The sequence below is a fragment of the Delphinus delphis genome, chromosome 15 (genome assembly GCF_949987515.2).
Source record: "Delphinus delphis chromosome 15, mDelDel1.2, whole genome shotgun sequence".
Classification (NCBI taxonomy): Eukaryota; Metazoa; Chordata; class Mammalia; order Artiodactyla; family Delphinidae; genus Delphinus; species Delphinus delphis.
The window spans coordinates 9,644,365-9,662,159 of NC_082697.1; the positions used below are offsets into that span (position 1 = coordinate 9,644,365).

The following is a 17,795-nucleotide window of genomic DNA, read 5'->3' on the forward strand; positions in this document are numbered from 1 at the left end:
TATACATTAAAGAACTTAACCTTCATCTAAACCTGTGAGATGGGGGCCATAATCCTCACTTTACATATGTGGAAACTGAGGAACAGGGAAGTTGAGTAACTTACTCGGTCACACAGCCAGTAAAGGATAGAATTGAAATTTGGAACTTATCACCTGGCTTCCCAGTCAGTTTGCTAAATCATTGTGCTTTACAGCCTCTCACTTGGATTTCAGCTTTTCAGTCTTCCTTGGTTTCTGTGGGATTAAAAACCCTCAATAGTTTAATGGCTTTCTTTAACATGTGAATTGCTGAACAATGCTAGGTTTTGTGTCTTCCTCTGAGGGGCAGAGCGATGGACTTCACATCTGGCGAGTGTGGGTTCTAATTGGCTGAAACCATCTAGCCCTGCGGCCTTGAGCAGCATCTCTTCCGAGCCGGTATCTCTTCTGGAAGAGCAGAAATTCTCAAAATGTGGTCCCCAGACCAACAGCATCAGCTGGGAGCTTGTTAGAAATGAAGCATTGCCAGCCCCACTCCAGACCTACTGAGTCAGGAACTGCAGAGGCGGAGCCCAAGCCACCTGTACCTTAACAAGCCCTCCAGGTGATTGTGATGCACAGGTTTTTTGAGTAGTGCTGGCTTGGAGTTACACTTCTGCCATTTTAATGAGCATAGGCGTCACCTGGGGATCTCGTTAAAGTGCAGATTCTGTAGGCCTGGGACCTGAGGTTCTGCATTTCTAACAAGCTCTCAGGTCATGCTGATGTTAGTGCTCTGAGGACCACCGTTTGAGTAGCAAAGGCTTAAAGAGCAGTATGAGGATATCACTTGGAGTGCTTTAAAAATGCAGGTTCCTGGGCCCACCCCCAGTTAAGTCTGGATGAGGCTTTGGAAACTACATTTAAGCCGCAATTCAGGTGATTCTGATGTGGGTGTGGAGGCCGTCCTGTGCATCATAGGATGTTTAGCAACGTCCCTGGCCTCTGCCCACTAGGTGGCACTATCGCAAACGTGTGCACGTGATCATGACAATCAAAAACGTCCCCAGGTATTGCAAAATGGCCCCCAGTTGAAAGCTATGGGACTAGGTCAGTTGTTCAGACCCTGTTAAGGGGCTTCAAGCACCACAGCTACTTGGATGTGATAGCTGCAGTCCTTTACCTGAAGCCCTGTAATAGCATTGACTCAGTGGAGGCCGGGCGCTGTACCAAGAATTTACATTGTTCATCTCTTAACTCTGAGGCAGGTCAGTGATACCTTTTTACAGATAACCTTTCTGAGCCTCAGTTTACTTAAGTTGCCCATAGTCACACAGCTAGCACGTGGCTAAGCAAACCCTATGCTTGGAACTGAAGCCCTTATCAGTGTGTTCTACAGCTTCTCATGGTAAGAAGGTTTACCTTAACAAACCTAGCAAGAAAGATGGAATCCACCTTCTATAACTGGGGCCAAAAGTCCCTGACCTTGGCCTGTAATTCATAAACTAGTTAATATATTCTTTAAGACTTAAGATTGTGCTCCGCAACGGGAGAGGCCACAACAGTGAGAGGCCTGTGTACCGCAAAAAAAAAAACAAAACAAAAAAAAAAACCTTAAGATATTGACAGCACCTCTTTTTACTTTGGTCTTAAATCTACTTGGAGAGAAATCACTTTACAATCTTCTAGGAGTACTTAGGCTTTGTTATAGAAATTTTTAAACCTGCATATTAGATTGAACCCTATGAAATTATCCGATCATTTTGGCCCACAGAAACAGCAGTTTCACCTAGCTTAGCCTTACTAACAGAGAGAATGATACAGTGAACTTCGTGGACTAGATGCTTAGTTTCAACAACTAGTTACAGTGGCCAATCTTGTTTCTTCTGTGCAGCCATTCCCCTCCCTGGATTATTTTGAAGCACATCAGACATATACAATTTATAAACAGCCATTTGTAAACTATTAGAATGCTTTTTAAAACTTTAATTTCATCTTCACACCTTTATTAAAAAAAATTCCCTTATCAAACTTTCAGTTAGTGTTTGCACTTCCCATGGTCTTAAATGGCTTTTACAATATGTTTAAATCGGGATCCAAAAAGGTCCTGATACTACAGACCATCTCAAATCTTTTAGTCTCTGATTTTTCTTTCTCCTCCTCCATCTTTCAAGTTGAAACAGTGGCATTTTGTCCTGGAAAGCAGTGGCACTTGAAGTGTGGTCTGTGACCTGTTACTGAGTTAGGTCAAAATAAATTCGGAAGTGGAGAGTAAGCACTTAAAGACAGCTCGACATCCACCTTTCTGTCATATCTAATAATGTTTGGGCTTTTGTCTTATTCCACTTTTCTCATAATTTGTCTTTATTTTATAAAAAATACTGGTCTGGGCTTCCCTGGTGGCGCAGTGGTTGAGAGTCCGCCTGCCGATGCAGGGGACACGCGTTCATGCCCCGGTCCGGGAAGATCCCACGTGCCGCGGGGCGGCTGGGCCCGTGAGCCATGGCCGCTGAGCCTGCGCGTCCGGAGCCTGTGCTCCGCAACGGGAGAGGCCACAGCAGTGAGGGGCCCGTGTACAGCAACAACAAAAAAAAATACTGGTCTGACGGATTGGAAATTATTCTATGTACCAGGTCTTCCCCACGTTGTTCGAGAAGCACTGCTGCAAAGTTTTGCAGTCTGGATCTTGGCAGTTGGGTCCCTGTCACGATACCGTGTTCCTTTGTCCCCTGTGCTTCCTGGAAATTGGTAAAGAGGAAGAGGATTGTTAAGACCAGAGTGTGCATGGCTTCTAACTTGTGATGTTTGGGGTTTTGTTTTTGTTTTTTTTGTGGGGTGCGGAGGGTGGTAGGTGAAATAAGCCCAAACCTGCTATAAGACTTACCGTGGTGCTCGTATTTGAGAAATTAAGTAACACTTATTATTGTCTCAATTTCAGCTTCAGAACTAGATAATGATGTTCCAAAACCAACTTGTCCTTCCGCTGATAGCAGTGATACCCAGAAAGCCCCTGTCACAGCTCTTCCCTCTGAGTCAAAGGAACAAACAGCAACCCTTGGGGAGAGGACCTTCAACTGCTGCTATCCAGGTAAGAGTAAACTCGAGGCGCTGAACCCTTCTCTGTACGGGGCTCGGTCACAGGAGCTCAGCATCCGTTCGCTCACTGACTCAGCACGTGACTTTCCTCTTTGAGGTTATTTATATTAAGGGAACCTGTTTTTCTTTTCTAGGTTGCCACTTCAAAACTGTTCATGGCATGAAAGATTTGGACCGCCATCTAAGAATCCACACTGGTAGGTATCCGTTCATTTGTTCAAAACTTGAGTGTTGAAAAAACCCAAGGATGTGGATATGAACGAAAGTGCTGGGCGTATAGTGGCAAGCAGGACAGAAGCAGTCTCTCTGCCTCATGAAACTTAGTCTAGTGGGAGGGTCTGGGAGCTAAAAAGTCACAAAGGCAATAATGGTAACTAACAGGCAAGGGGAGAAGTACCAGGACTGTAGTAGGGGATTTGATCCAGGCTGGTCATGACAGGCTTTTCGGAGGAAGAGACTCTCAAGTTAAACTATGAGAGGTGGCTAAGGGACTTGCCGGGCGGTCCAGTGGTTAAGACTCTGTGCTTCCACTGCAGGGGGCGCAGGTTCGATCCCTGGTCCAGGAATTAGATCCTGCGTGCTGCATGGTGAAAAGAAAAAAGAGAAAAACAGAAAGATGGCTGAGTAACCAGATGAGGAGAAGGAAGGGTTCCAGGCAGAGGGAACCGCGGTGCAAAGGCTTGGAGGGAGCAGAAGCAGGATGGGTGTGAGGTGAAGTTGGGGAGGCGGGTAGAGGCAGGGGAGGGGGACACAGAGGCCCTGTGGCCATAGGAACCTTAGATAAGAGCAGTGAAGTTGCTTCTCGAAGGTGCCTTCAGAGCAACCAGCTGCTAAGAATACAGAGAAACCATACGTGCTGGAGCAAAGGAATGCGTGATCACGAACCACGTTCTGCACACTGCGTACGGCCTGTTATCGTGTCCATTTGTCTAACTGTTATCTGTGGCTGCTTTGTTACCGATAATGTAACAGTAAGCCCATTACGTATTAACAATTTTATGAAAAATAACTTTTCTGGCCCTACAGTGGGGTTATTGAGTAGTTGCTGGGGATTGCATGTTGCACAAAGCCTAAGATGTATTATACTCTCTGGTTCTTTCCATAAACTTTGCCAACCTCTGGTCTCTAGTGTAGACTCTACAGTAGCCTGTATGAGTTGGGATACTGATGTCTTTGCTCTCAGAGAAACCAAACTAAGTGACTGAAACACAATCAGATTTATTTCTCTCAAGTACAATTTAAGAAGTAAATAGTCCACAGCTGGTGGAATAGCTGGCAGCCTAAACATACAGCTTCGTCTCCTGGTCCAAGGCAGCTGCTCTAGAACTCAGTCTCTCAACCAGTGGAAAAAAGAAGCAGGAGGAAGGGCTCACAGCGTGCCTCCCCTCAGGTCATGCCCCAGAAGCAGCATCCCCTGTGACTTAGCGGTATAATGAGCAGACTCAGTCGTGGCCACATCGGGCACGGAGGGGGGCTGGAAAATGGCTTCAAGAAGGGCAGCCATACGCCCAGCTAAAACCCTGAAGCTCCATCATTAAGAAGACAGCTTTCTGGACAACCAGTCTGTACTGGAAATGGGCGTCGTGCTATGGAAACTAGAGAACAAAGGGTCAACTTTGCCTGGGAAGGGTGGATCGTGAAAGGCCTCCTAGTGAAGCCTTGAAAGGCAAGGCTGCCAGGATGATGCCGGTGAGAGCACGCAGACCGTGGGAGCCATTTGAACAAAGATGACCCCCCCTTCCTCCCCAGCAGGGTGGCCTGGCTAGGCAACTTCAAAGTGGGTGACTCTGCCCTGAGGATAACTGAGCAATCCTCCATCGGGGCGGTGCTGCTGCCATCTAGTGGGTGGGGGCCAGAGGTGCTGCCGAAATCCTGCAATGCACAGGACAGGCCCTGCAAAGAACTGTCCGGCCCCAATGTCAACAGCACCAGGTGGACCTAGAGAGCTAGGCAGGGGCTGGATTGATGTTTTATCGAGGTGATACAGAGCATGATGGGGATACAGAAAGTATAAGGCAAGGCCCTGTCCTTGGTGGGGTTCACTGAGTCAGGGATGCATATGTAGGGCAGACCCATGCTTCTCTGGTAGGTATACACTTGAGCTGCTTCTCTGGATCCAAGGCAATTGCTCTACTTCTCTGAATCTCTTACCCAGTGGAAGATAGGAGTGGGGCCTGGGGGGCTCACAGCATCTTTCCCTCTGGGCATGACCCAGAAGTAGTATCCCTTGTGACTCATGGAATAGTGAGTAAGCAACTAAAGGTTGCATAAAAGCAAAGTATTTCAGTCCTGTGACAGTCCAGGCATGGTGGCCGGGCCCCATGGCTTCAGGGACTCGGTCTCTTCTTTTGTTGCTTTGATATCCCAGTGATGTAGCTCTCATTGGTGTGGTCTGAGATGGCTTACTGCACCTTAAAGGCACATCCTACAAGTTACACACATCATTTGAATTGACGCCCATTTGGCCAGAACTTAGTCACATGGCCACTCTTAGCTGTGGAAGTGAGGGCCGGGAGCTTGAAATCTTCAATCTGTGTGGCAAGTGCCCAGCTACAAAGAGAAGGTTCTATTACCAAGAAAAAGAACTTATATAGACCCAATGCCATCTCTGACCCAGCTGTTAGTGGGAGGCAAGGATGGCAGTGTATGTGTGGCTGATCACTTAGGGACCTTGGCCAAATGGGTAGAACATTGATTTCCCAGCCACTGCTTGAGATCTTTTACGCTTCAAAACTGAAGATCCCCAAAGAGTTTTTTTTTTTATCGACAGTTACTGCATTAAAAGTTAGAACGAAAACTTTAAAACATTATTCATTTAAAAATAACAGTAGACGACTTCCCTGATGGTCCAGTGGTTAAGACTCCACGCTTCCAGTGCAGGGAGTGCGGGTTCAATCCCTGGTCAGGGAACTAAGGTCCCACATGCTGTACCACGTGGCCAAAAAAAAAAGTGAATTTTTTTAAAAAAACAGTAAGCTCATTATATATAAACACTTCTATGAAAAGTAACTATTTTCCAAAACTGATAAGTAACATTGTATACACATTTGCACACCTGTCTTAATAGCTGGATTCTCATCCCTCTATTTGAGTATACAGTCTATTGCCATGTGTTCCTTTGGAGGATATGAAGAAAATCTGGCCTCTCATATAATGTAATTGGAAATGGAGGAGGTTTTTTTTGTTTTGTTTTGTTTTGTTTTTGCGGTACGCGGACCTCTCACCGTTGTGGCCTCTCCCGTTGCGGAGCACAGGCTCCGGACGCGCAGGCTCAGCGGCCATGGCTTACGGGCCCAGCCGCTCCGCGGCATGTTGGGATCTTCCCGGACCGGGGCACGAACCCGTGTCCCCTGCATCAAACCCATGTCCCCTGCATCGGCAGGCGGACTCTCAACCACTGCGCCACCAGGGAAGCCCTGGAGGAGTATTTTGATAACCTTTTCAGATAATACTACACCAAAATACAACAAATGATAGTTCGTTAAAGACTAGTTGCTGTATAGAATTTGCAGTCATATCCATAAATTTTTCAAACTGTTAAGTTAAAATCCATTCATTAGTTTGTTTTCCACTTTGAATGGCTCCTACCCAGGCTTGATTTGACAGTCATACACTGGACATCTGGGAAAATGTAGGTTTTACTAACTTTTATAATTGTTCCAAACGTTGACCCATTTCATTGTAACATAGGAGAAGATCACATTTAATATTACCAATCTCATCAGAAGTATCTAAGAACTAGGATGCTGCGGGCCCAGGGTAATGGGGATATATGTTCTGAAATCCGAACTTTTCTTTTAGAATCCAAAAGTTAACCTCACAGTATCATCAGTAACGTTCCTTGACACGACAGTCTCAGTTAGTTCATATTTTAGAAAACATCGGCCAAATACCAAATCTGAAAATAATCATGGTTTTTCAGTTCTTTCAAGTCAAAATGGTGCAGCATAAGAAAAGCACCCAGTTTGCAGTGCAGTCGTCCCACAAGCGCTTGTTCTGAAGCCAACTAGCATAGTTTGGTTTACAGCAGACTTTTTTAAAAATATAATTGACATTTTTAATAGGGAAATTTGCCATTCAGATTTCAAATATACTAAATAAGTTAAATATTAAAGTATGTGACTTACTAGCAAATATGGGAGGACAAATTTATGGGGGGAGATAGACAGGCAAAAACAATTAGCAAAGACCACAAAGAAGGCAGATTAAATATGACTAAAGTTAAAGCTTACAGTAAGATACGATTAAGGAGTTAAGACAAGTGTCCTACAAGAAATGTGCAACGTGGGGCAGAGTTCATCTTCAGAACACACAGGATGCCTACAAATCAAAGATCACTCCAACGGAAAAGGATTTGAACAAGCAGTCACTTAAGACGTAGAAGTGCCAATATTCACATGAAAAGCCCACAAGGAGTAAAGTCCAAAAGAAACAAGTGCTGTATTTTCCTCAGTCGGCTAGCTGGAAAGTTCTAAATTAAGACCGTGAGAGGGAAGAGATATGGGAACATATGTATATGTATATGTATTTAAACATAATAAAAGCACATTAAACTATATTTAAGTACAATTGCTGTCAAAGTGTTCATCGTGTGGTATTTTAATACACTAAACCCTCGCTTTTCTGAAGTGTGGTACAGACCAGAAAGGTCAGCACCACCTGGGAGCTCGTTAGAAACACAGAATCTTAGTCCCCACCCAGGCCCACTGAATCTGAAACTGCATTTTACTTTGTTTCTATGAGCTCAGCTTGAGAAATGGGGAGATGTTGGTCAAAGGGTACAGACTTGTAGTTATTAGAGGAATGAGTCCTAGGGATCAAATGTACAGCGTAGTGACTGTAGTTAACAATTCTGTATTATATACTTGCAAGTTGCTACGAATAGATCTGAAATGTTCTTACCACAAAATGGTAACTGAGGTGATGGAGGTGTTAGTAACCTTATTGTGGTAATCATTTCTCATGATATACATGTATGAAACCATCACATCATATACCTTAAACCTACACAATTTCATATATCAATTATATCTCAAAGCTGTGAAAAAATCTGCATTTTAATGAGACCTCACCCCCAGATGATTCATTGGCACAGGAGCATTGAAGCTCTGCAGTTAATTTTCAGATCCAGTGGCTGGTCTACTATCTTAATTGTGAAGTAGTGATGAGCATAAAGGATACTGAGAACTACAGCAAGTAGAATGTGGTCTGAACATGGCTCATGTCTATTAATGGAGGTCTCGGGTACCATTGTTATGGTTTATTGACTACATCCATAATTGGAGGAAATGCTAAATTCCAGTTAGAGGTAATGGAGATAAAAATTTAATCCTTTCTCATGCAAGGTCTTGGATCCCCTAAATTGTATCCATGAGGCCCAAAATAAGAACCCCTGCTCTGGTTGAGAATCCGCCTGCCAATGGAGGGAACACAGGTTCGATCCCTGCTCCAGGAAGATCCCACATGCCGTGGAGCAACTAAGCCCATACGCCACAACTACTGAGCCTGTGCTCTAGAGCCTGTGAGCCACAACTCCTGAGCCCACATTGCTGCAGCTACTGAAGCCCACACACCTAGAGCCCATGCTCCACAACGAGAGAAGCCACTGCAATGAGAAGCCCGCACACTGCAATGAAGAGTAGCCCTCGCTCGCCGCAACTAGAGAAAGCCCGCACGCAGCAACGAAGACCCAACAGAGCCAAAAATAAATAAATAAAGTAAATTCATTTAAAAAAAAAAAAAGAAACCCTGCTCTTCACAGGGAATAAAGCAAGCCAATATTTTATAATAACTATAAGTGGAATATAACCTTTAAAATTGTGAATCACTGTTGTACACCTGAAATATATAATATTGTACATCAACTATACTTAAAAAAAAAAAAAAAAACCTGATCTGGAATGTTACAGGTCATCTTGGGCAAGAGAAGCGAGTGTAGCCAACCAGACACTGGCTGTTTTTTGTTGTTTGTTTTTGTTTTGTTTTGGCCACACCGAGTGGCTTGCAGGATCTTAGTTCCTGTACCAGGGATCCAGCGGGAGTCCTAACCATTAGACCACCAGGGAATTCCCAAGGCACTGGCTCTTAAAAGCATTTGCCTAACAGTGACTCATCAGTTTTGCTCCTCTTCCATTGGGCAGAGCCAGTCACATGTCCAAGCCTGCAGTGGTGGGACCATGCAGCATAATTCTCCTGGGAACGACAGTGACTATTTGAACAATAAACAATTTACCTTGGGGTACATCTCTGACATAGCAGTTTTTCTAAATGTTATTGCTCCATTTTCTTTCTTGATTCAGATTGTAATTTTATATCTTCCTGGACGATCACCATTTTATTGAGTCTTCTAAACTGATTGGGGTAAAGGCCTGCTTAATAATCATGATTGAGTTTGTCTATTTCTTGTCCACTTCTCCTTTCCAATGTCTATTAAAATGGTTCTCAGCCAGGTACAATTTTGTCCCCCTCCCCCCAGGACAGTTGGTAATATCTGAAGACATTTTTGACTCTCAGAACTGGGGAGGAAGGTGCTACTGGCATCTAGTGGAAAGGGTCAGAGAATGCTGCTCAACATCTTAAGTGCACGGGACAGGGCACAGCAAAGAATCACCTGGCCCCAAATGGTTGTAGTGGCGGGATTGAAAACCCTGGCCTATTGGTACCTTTTCTTTGAGCAAACCTTCCCCTTTTAACAGCCATTTTTTGTTTTTATTGATCAGGTGCTGTTCATTTCTTCTAGTTTCTTGAGTTGCAAATGGTTCGCTTGCTTTCAGCCTTTTATTTAAAATGACCTGAAGTTCACAGACATTCTTCTGGAAAGTGACTAGGCTATGGGCTTTGATACATGGAGCTCCCCCTGTTCATCTCTTGGGAGTTTGTAATTGGATTTTGATTCTTGAGCAAAAGTTGTTTTAAAACATATCGTACAATTTGCAAGCTTTTCTTTGAAAAACCTTTTGTGAAACCGTGTTAGATTCATAAGTCTGATTCGCATCTACTTAGTGAGTTCTGTCTCCTCAGTATAAAATGTTTAGTGGCTTTCACCATGATTTGTTTTGCCTAATATTGATATTTCTGATGTCTTTTAGCATTTTCCTAGAGTATTTTTCTATCATTTTCTACTTCTCTGCCATTTTTATTTGGGTATCTTAAGAGCATTAAGCTGATTTTTTTTAATGTAATTGACATTTTTAATAGGAAATTTAATCCATTTGTTTCTTGTACTAAGTGATGTTTAGTTTGATTTTTACCTCATTTTGTGTTCTGTTGTATCCCTTTTTTTTTTTTTTTCCTCAGTACGCGGGCCTCTCACTGTTGTGGCCTCTCCCATTGCGGAGCACGGGCTCCAGACGCGCAGGCTCAGCGGCCATGGCTCACGGGCCCAGCCGCTCCGCGGCATGTGGGATCTTCCCGGACCGGGGCACGAACCCATGTCCCCTGCATCGGCAGGCAGACTCTCAACCACTGCGCCACCAGGGAAACCCTGTATCCCTTTTTTTTTTATGATTGGCTGTCTTCCGTGGTTTGGAAGCAGTACTTTCCATTTCATTACTTAAAGCCCACATCTTATCCACTTACCTTTTTGTTGTTCTGACGTACACGGCTGAAGTGTGATAGCCTGCGTCATCTGTCAACTGGCTTTATTTTTTCTTCCCATGGAATGCTAGTTCAAGTACAGGATATCATTTCTGTGGAACTTTGCAGATACTGTTCCCATCTTGCTACCATCCAGTGTTGTCTGAGGAGTTGTGTGCTCATCTGGGCATTTTTTTTTTTTTTTTTTTCTGAAAGCTTTAAGATCTCGTCATTCCTAGGCTTCTGACACTGTACCACCATGGCTCTAGGTAAGCCGTCTTAAGACACATGTCTGGGGAATTCCCTGGAGGTACAGTGGTTAGGATGTGACACTTTCACTGCTGAGGGCCCGGGTTCGATCCCTGGTTGGGGAGCTAAGATCCCGCAAGCTGGGTGGTGCGGCCAAAAAAATTTTTTTAATTAAAAAAAAAAATCCATGTCTGTTTTTAGTGTTGAAATAATTATTTTCTCTAACTTCAGGTTCTTGAATTAGGCATGTCTTTCTGTTCTGGCTTTCCCCAAGCATTTGGTTATTGGGTAGACTTCTATTTGGATATGATCAGTCTGGAGTGGTTATGTGGTGGCAATGTTCTGGGCTTGGGGTTCTCTGCTCTCCAGGGTACCTCTAGGTACTTGGGGCCTTTAACATTGTTTCTCCAGCCTAAGCATGCTCACTTCCTAACAGCCTGGGAGGAGGTAGAGACCATTGCTGCTTGTGGTTTAGTACAAGTAAGGGAAGGGTCAACCTGACCATTCTCCGTGTGTTTTATCAACTAGTGAGCCAGAAAGCTGTTCTAATGCCCTTCCACCTGCCCCCTCTGATCTTGAGTACTTCTATGACCACTCTCGTTTTCCCAAACAAGGTTTGGCCTATGATTTTCTCTCAGTCTGATATTATCTCTGTTCCAATGTGCTAATCTAGACCTCAGCGTCTTCCTATCTCTGGGCATTTGGTGAGAAGGAAGAAGCAGACCCCTATGCTCAGGCTACCACCTTGGTCACCTCTCTTTGCAGTCATCTTGGTAGAGAAAACCCTTAAAACCCTGACTCTTCTTATGTGTTTGAAGGAGACAAACCCCACAAGTGTGAGTTCTGTGACAAGTGCTTCAGCCGGAAGGACAACCTGACTATGCACATGCGGTGCCACACCAGCGTGAAGCCCCACAAGTGTCACCTGTGTGACTACGCTGCCGTGGACAGCAGCAGCCTCAAGAAGCACCTGCGGATACATTCCGACGAGCGGCCGTACAAGTGCCAGCTCTGCCCCTACGCCAGCCGCAACTCCAGCCAGCTCACCGTACACCTCCGGTCCCACACAGGTACGTCCCACACCTCGAAACCTCGGTGCCTCCCTTGTTCTCTAATTCCTTAGCGTTCATTTAGTTAAAGCACAAGCAACTTAAATGACTTCAGGGTGTAAGTAAAGAAGTTTGGAGCTTCTCTGTTGATGGTGAAGTTTGTGGTTTCTTCTACCGGGGCAGCAGCTTTCAGTAAAACGTGAAAGTCTGACAGCTGGGTTCTCTAACTTGACTACATAGAATACCACTGGGGATGATAATCCAATTCAGCAGTCAGGAAGCAAAGGATGTATCTCAATAAAAGTCTGATGTATAAACTAGGTGTTTCTGTCATTTAACTGAAACTCTGATTGCGTGGCTTAATTCAGAAACGTGCAGCAAAATCACCTGAATGTAACTGCAAGTCACAGACTTCTAGATCTAGAAGTTAGACTTTGCAGAAAAGCTTTTCCTTCCCTTCTTCGTGAGACCCTGTTGAAATAACAAGATAGAACCAACCAACCCCACATGGCCCAGAAAAATGGGCATGGGGAGGCTCATAAGGAGAGTCGTAAAATGAGAATTTCCAGTGAATTCATGGAAAATGGCAAGCAGACAGGCATATACTGACATCTAAAATTGAGTAAAGAACACTGTGTCCCAGCAGACAAGTGGGAGGTAGCTATAGTGTTGGGAGCCAGTCTTTCCAGCCAATTTCTGTCTGCGTTGAGCGTTCTAGACTTGGAACTGGTGTGTAGGCTGCAAAGGTCAGAGTTCAGAGGAGAAGCTGAAGCCTATTAGCAAAATGGTCTAAACTATCCAGTAACAGGTAAAACCCATGACACCTATGTCTAATCCTTAAACCAGCCTACTCTTCCTAACTGTAAAATGTCAACTGTGGATTATCTCATCATCTGCAGAAAATGAGTGGTATGAAATGTGCCAAATCTAACAAATAACAAATTCTGGAGATAACAGAGCACTTGGGTAACTTACAAGAATTTTTCGGTTTTCTTTGGTATCTACCCACCGGCAGAAATGTTGCATCCAAGAAGAGTTTTATGAGCAAAGGTAGTCAGAAAAAAGAGGTATGAATTGAAATTAGGGTTGCTGGCTATAAAGTTAAACTTCCCAGAGACCAGGAAAAAAGTTGGAGAACTAATGATAAGAAGATAGAAGTCTGGTTTCTGACTAGGTCTAGGAAGAAAAGAGAAGTGAGAAAATCAAATGAGAAAAATTTTTCAATTCTCGGGGGCCATGAGAGATGAAAGGGCTTACAAGAAGCCACACAGGACAAAGGGAATGGCTGGAGAGATCCATACCTAGAAAGACTTTTCAGTAATATTGGCTTCTCGGAGATAGTGGAACAGTGCCCACAAAATTAAGAAATGATTTGGTATGTAGACTTCTATACCCAGCCAAACTATCTCAAGTGTGAACGTAGACTAGACAACAATGCACAAGGACTTGAGACTTCACTCACAGCCACCAGGCTGGTGGAAGTTACTGGAAGATAAACTCTAGCAAAACAAGGGAGGAAACAAAATTTGGCATGAGATATTTGATATGTGAAGATCTGAATGAAGCTGACTGGGGTTGTAATAAAGGGAAATATCAGGATGATACTTATATGGAAAGTTAAGAGGAAATTCAGCAAATCAGAAACTCAAAATCCATAAGAAATTCCATGTAAAATGTTACATAATTAAGAGACTGGATGGCTTTTGAGATGATGGTGAGATTCTTTTTTCCCTCAATGCACAAGCCAAGAAGCAGGATAAAATGTGACCCCCAAGTGAACATGTAAGAAAAGAGAATCAAGGGAAGGGCAAGATAGGGGTATGGGATTAAGAGATACAGACTACTATGTATAAAATAAGCAACAGGATGTACTGTCCAGCATGAGGAAATATAGCCATTATTTTGTAATAACTTTAAATGGAGTATAATCTATAAAAATATTGAATCACTATGCTGTATACTTGAACCTAAGATAATATTATAAATCAAAATACTTCAATGTAAAAAGGGAATCGAGGTGAACTTGATACTAGCCACACGATCAACTGGCCCAGGTGGAAGTGGACGTTTATCCACTATAAGGAAGTGGACGTAATCCCAGTGCAGAATTTGGCTCAGATGAACGTCACATACCCAGTCATAATATACATTACTTGTGGTTTGTGTCTAAAGTTTAAAGCAACTAGTTAAAGCATGGGAATTAAGTCAGAATGCAAACCGAACTTAAATGTAAAAATAAAGTTATTTCTCAAGCAGGGAGAACGTAGTGTGACAAAGAGAAAGGAATCCTTAAACCTCTCAAGCTGATGGACTAAAAGTTGAAGCTATTACTCATTTTAGAAAGTAAGGCTAGAAGAGTCAAAATCACAACCAACAATGCAGGAGAAGTTTGGGGAAAGGATGGTTATGTAGGATAAGTAAGAATCTCATCTTTTCATATAGTCAACTGCCAATGATATTTAAAGTAACAACCTCCAAAAGAACTAAACCCTTAGCAGTGCCTCCAGGGAGTACCGAGGAGGCTGTGGCGTTTCATGATTTGTCTTCTCCTGCTGCCATATTCATGAGTTAATTTTATAAATAAAATTCATTCTGCCATCGTGAAACTACAAAACTTTAATAATACAAGCCAGTTAACTGATGTAAAAATACAGGTTAAACACTAAAGTGAGCACATTTGTAAGTCTTAACTTGATTTGGAACAGTTGTGTGTAACGTAAACCACACCTCTTCCTTCCATGTCCAAATTTGGGATGTCAAGTTAAGTGAGTTTAGATCTGAAACGGAAGTGTCATGAAGAGTGTGGACTTGGATGCCATGATGCCTGGATTCAAATCCCTGCTGTTTGGCCATGGTCGAATAACTTGACCTCTCTGAGCCTCCGTTACCCCATCTATTAAAATGGGGGTAGTAGTACCCACACGTAGGATTGTCGTGAGGATTAAGCGAGTTAATATACGTGGTAAGTGGTGGTGTTACGAGGTGACAAGTCATTGGAGTTCAAAGACCCAGCTACCTCTCTGCGGCCAGGTGTTCTGAGGTGTGTTTGGGGGGAGTTCTGTGTTGCCTGCCTGCTCTAATGGAAACACACCTTCCGTTGCTAGGGGACACCCCCTTCCAGTGCTGGCTCTGTAGCGCCAAGTTCAAAATCAGCTCGGACTTGAAAAGGCACATGATCGTGCACTCGGGGGAGAAGCCTTTCAAGTGCGAGTTCTGTGACGTCCGCTGCACCATGAAGGCGAACCTCAAGTCGCACATCCGCATCAAGCACACCTTCAAGTGCCTGCACTGCGCCTTCCAGGGCCGGGACCGGGCCGACCTCCTGGAGCACAGCCGGCTCCACCAGGCCGACCACCCCGAGAAGTGCCCCGAGTGCAGCTACTCCTGTTCCAGCGCCGCCGCCCTGCGCGTGCACAGTCGGGTCCACTGCAAGGACCGCCCCTTCAAGTGCGACTTCTGCAGCTTCGACACCAAGCGGCCCAGCAGCCTGGCCAAGCACATCGACAAGGTGCACAGGGACGAGGCCAAAACAGAGAACCGGGCCCCACCGGGCAGGGAGGGGCCCCGAGAGAGCGGTGGGCAGCACGTGGCCCAGATAGTGACCCAGCGGGCCTTCCGCTGCGAGACCTGCGGCGCCTCCTTTGTCAGGGGCGACTCTCTGCGGTGCCACAAGAAGCAGCACAGTGACCACAGTGAGAACAAGAGCTCGGGCTTGGTCACCTTCCCGCCCGAGAGCGGCGCCTCGGGGCAGCTGGGCACACTGGTCTCCGTGGGGCAGCTCGAGACGTCCCTGGAGCCCAGCCAGTGCCTCTAGTTCCGCCGGAGAGGGTGGGCAGCCGTCCGGAACGCCAGACACGCGCCCCTGCCCGGCCCTCTGCACTCAGGCCTTCGAGCCAGACTTGAGTCACCAGCTGAGGGGACACCTGCTCCAGCGAGGCCATGGCCCCAGTCACCGTGGCCTGAGGGCGGGCAGGCGCCAAGGCAACGCTGTGGAGACCCTCCCCCATCCGTGTCCCTGTCTTCCCTCCAAGAATCATCTAAGCGGGTTGTCTCGGTTCCAAGGTGGGGGGCGACCATCGAGCGCTGCTCCCTCCAATAGGGATGGTTGCTTCGCAATGGATTCCAGTTCTAAAACCAGTCCATCTCCGATGGCATTATGGAACTAATTAGACCACATGGAAAAACTAATACTACGCTCATCTGTAGAGCGGGAAAGGTGAAGGTGATGGCGGGGTACCTGGAGGGTCTGGGGCGGCCGGAAAAGTTCTATTTCTTGACCTGGGTGGTGGTTTATGAGTATTCGCCTTCTGCGTTTTTTGTGTGGTTCCTTTTATCTGTTGTCTTATAATAAAAAGGCAAGCTCATCTGTAGAATGGTGTAAGAGGGGCACTCCATGTTTATGGTCTTCCACAGACAGGTTATGGTGTGGGGTTCTGCGGTGCTGCCCCGGCCCCGTAGTAATTTCTCTGTAAATGCACGTAGGAGATCTGTGTCTTAGTGCTGTAGTGAAGCGAAATGCAGTTTGATCTGTAGGTGGCGCCAAAGATCAAGCTGACGCTAGCTCAGCCTGTAATTGTGTGTGTTGTGAAATTCAACCTTGGCCTACTTGGGTTCATAAAAAGAGATGAGGGGCCCAGTGGGTCCTGGGCTTGGTTCTGGGACATACGATGCGTGGGAAAGCCTGAGACTAGTGTCTTCATCACGGTAAGCCCTTGGTGTTTGCTGAACCAACAAACGAGAAACCCCAAACCTCTTGTAAATGGACACTTCACTTGACGGAAACTTAGGAGGCCATGGAATGCCAGTGGATATATAATTTATCCAAAGTTGCTTTGTTCTTTTCTTCAAATACAGTCTTTGTTTAATACAAATTCTTGTGTGCTCTCATCAAGCTAAACATCTGTGCTTTTAAAACATTGAATAGATCCATTGTTTTTGATACACTAGAAACAAGGATGTGAAAACATTTTTTTTATAGATTGTATGCAGGGGACTATGTCACTTATGAAATAGAGGTACAGAACTTATTTTAGAAATTTTGTTTGAACAAATCTGATTCCGTTTAAGTCTGACTTCGGGCGAGTTAGAACGCACTGTTGGATCTTTTTGTGAGAAGAAAAGATGGAAATGATAGCAGAGAGAATTAATCATTTCTTTGCTCTAGAGCTATTTTTGGTTGTTCAGAAGTGTTTTGTTACTGAATGCTGGTGCATTGTACAGATTCTTTAGTCACCTTTCTGCCGTTTGTCAAAGAGTCTTATCTGTGTTTCTGTTCCAGTATCAGAAGGGCTGTTGACCTTTCAAGTGGGAACCGATAGATCGAAATCGTATAGACGTTGCTTGTACTTCTGGTGTTATAGCTCTTCAGATAAACAGGAAAAATATCAGCCTCTTTAGAAGACATTTTTTCACCGCTGTATGGGCATCAAGGGTCTTGGATCCACGCTGGTATCACCTGGCAAATTTGCTTGCCCAGTAGAGCGGAGGTCAGCGAAAAGTTTGGGATCAGATAATATTTAATATAAATAGTAAATATTTGAGGCATTATGGAGCCATTAGGTCTCCTTTGTGACTAAACTCTCTGCACAGAAGTAGCCAGACTATAAGAAAAAGAACATGTCTGTGTTCCAACAAAACTTTATAAAATGAGGATGAGACTTAAAATATACAGCTAATCACCAAATAAAGCTGGGAAGCAGCCATGGTAGGTAAGAGGCCGCTGACACGGTTTCTGCACCCAGCTCTGTTTCGCAAGGTCCATATGGATCTGAAAGGGGAAATTGATTAATGAATATGTTTGCAGTTTGACATCACCTGGACCAGGGGTTGGCGAACTTTTTCAGTAAAAGGCCAGATAGTACATTTGGG

The 17,795-nt window shown here is 44.7% G+C and overlaps 1 protein-coding gene across 2 annotated transcripts in view; it reads left to right on the forward strand.

The window, feature by feature from the left end:
* Positions 1-16,771, forward strand: part of ZFP64 (ZFP64 zinc finger protein) — a 78,589-nt gene extending 61,818 nt beyond the window's left edge. For both annotated transcript variants that reach the window (XM_060033395.2, XM_060033396.1), the window contains 4 exons: positions 2,897-3,046; positions 3,189-3,251; positions 11,697-11,948; positions 15,032-16,771. In XM_060033395.2, coding sequence (XP_059889378.1) covers positions 2,897-3,046; positions 3,189-3,251; positions 11,697-11,948; positions 15,032-15,741 — 1,175 coding nt within the window. In that variant the 3' untranslated portion in view covers positions 15,742-16,771. The remainder of the gene's footprint in view (positions 1-2,896; positions 3,047-3,188; positions 3,252-11,696; positions 11,949-15,031) is intronic.
* The last annotated feature ends 1,024 nt before the right edge of the window (positions 16,772-17,795 follow it).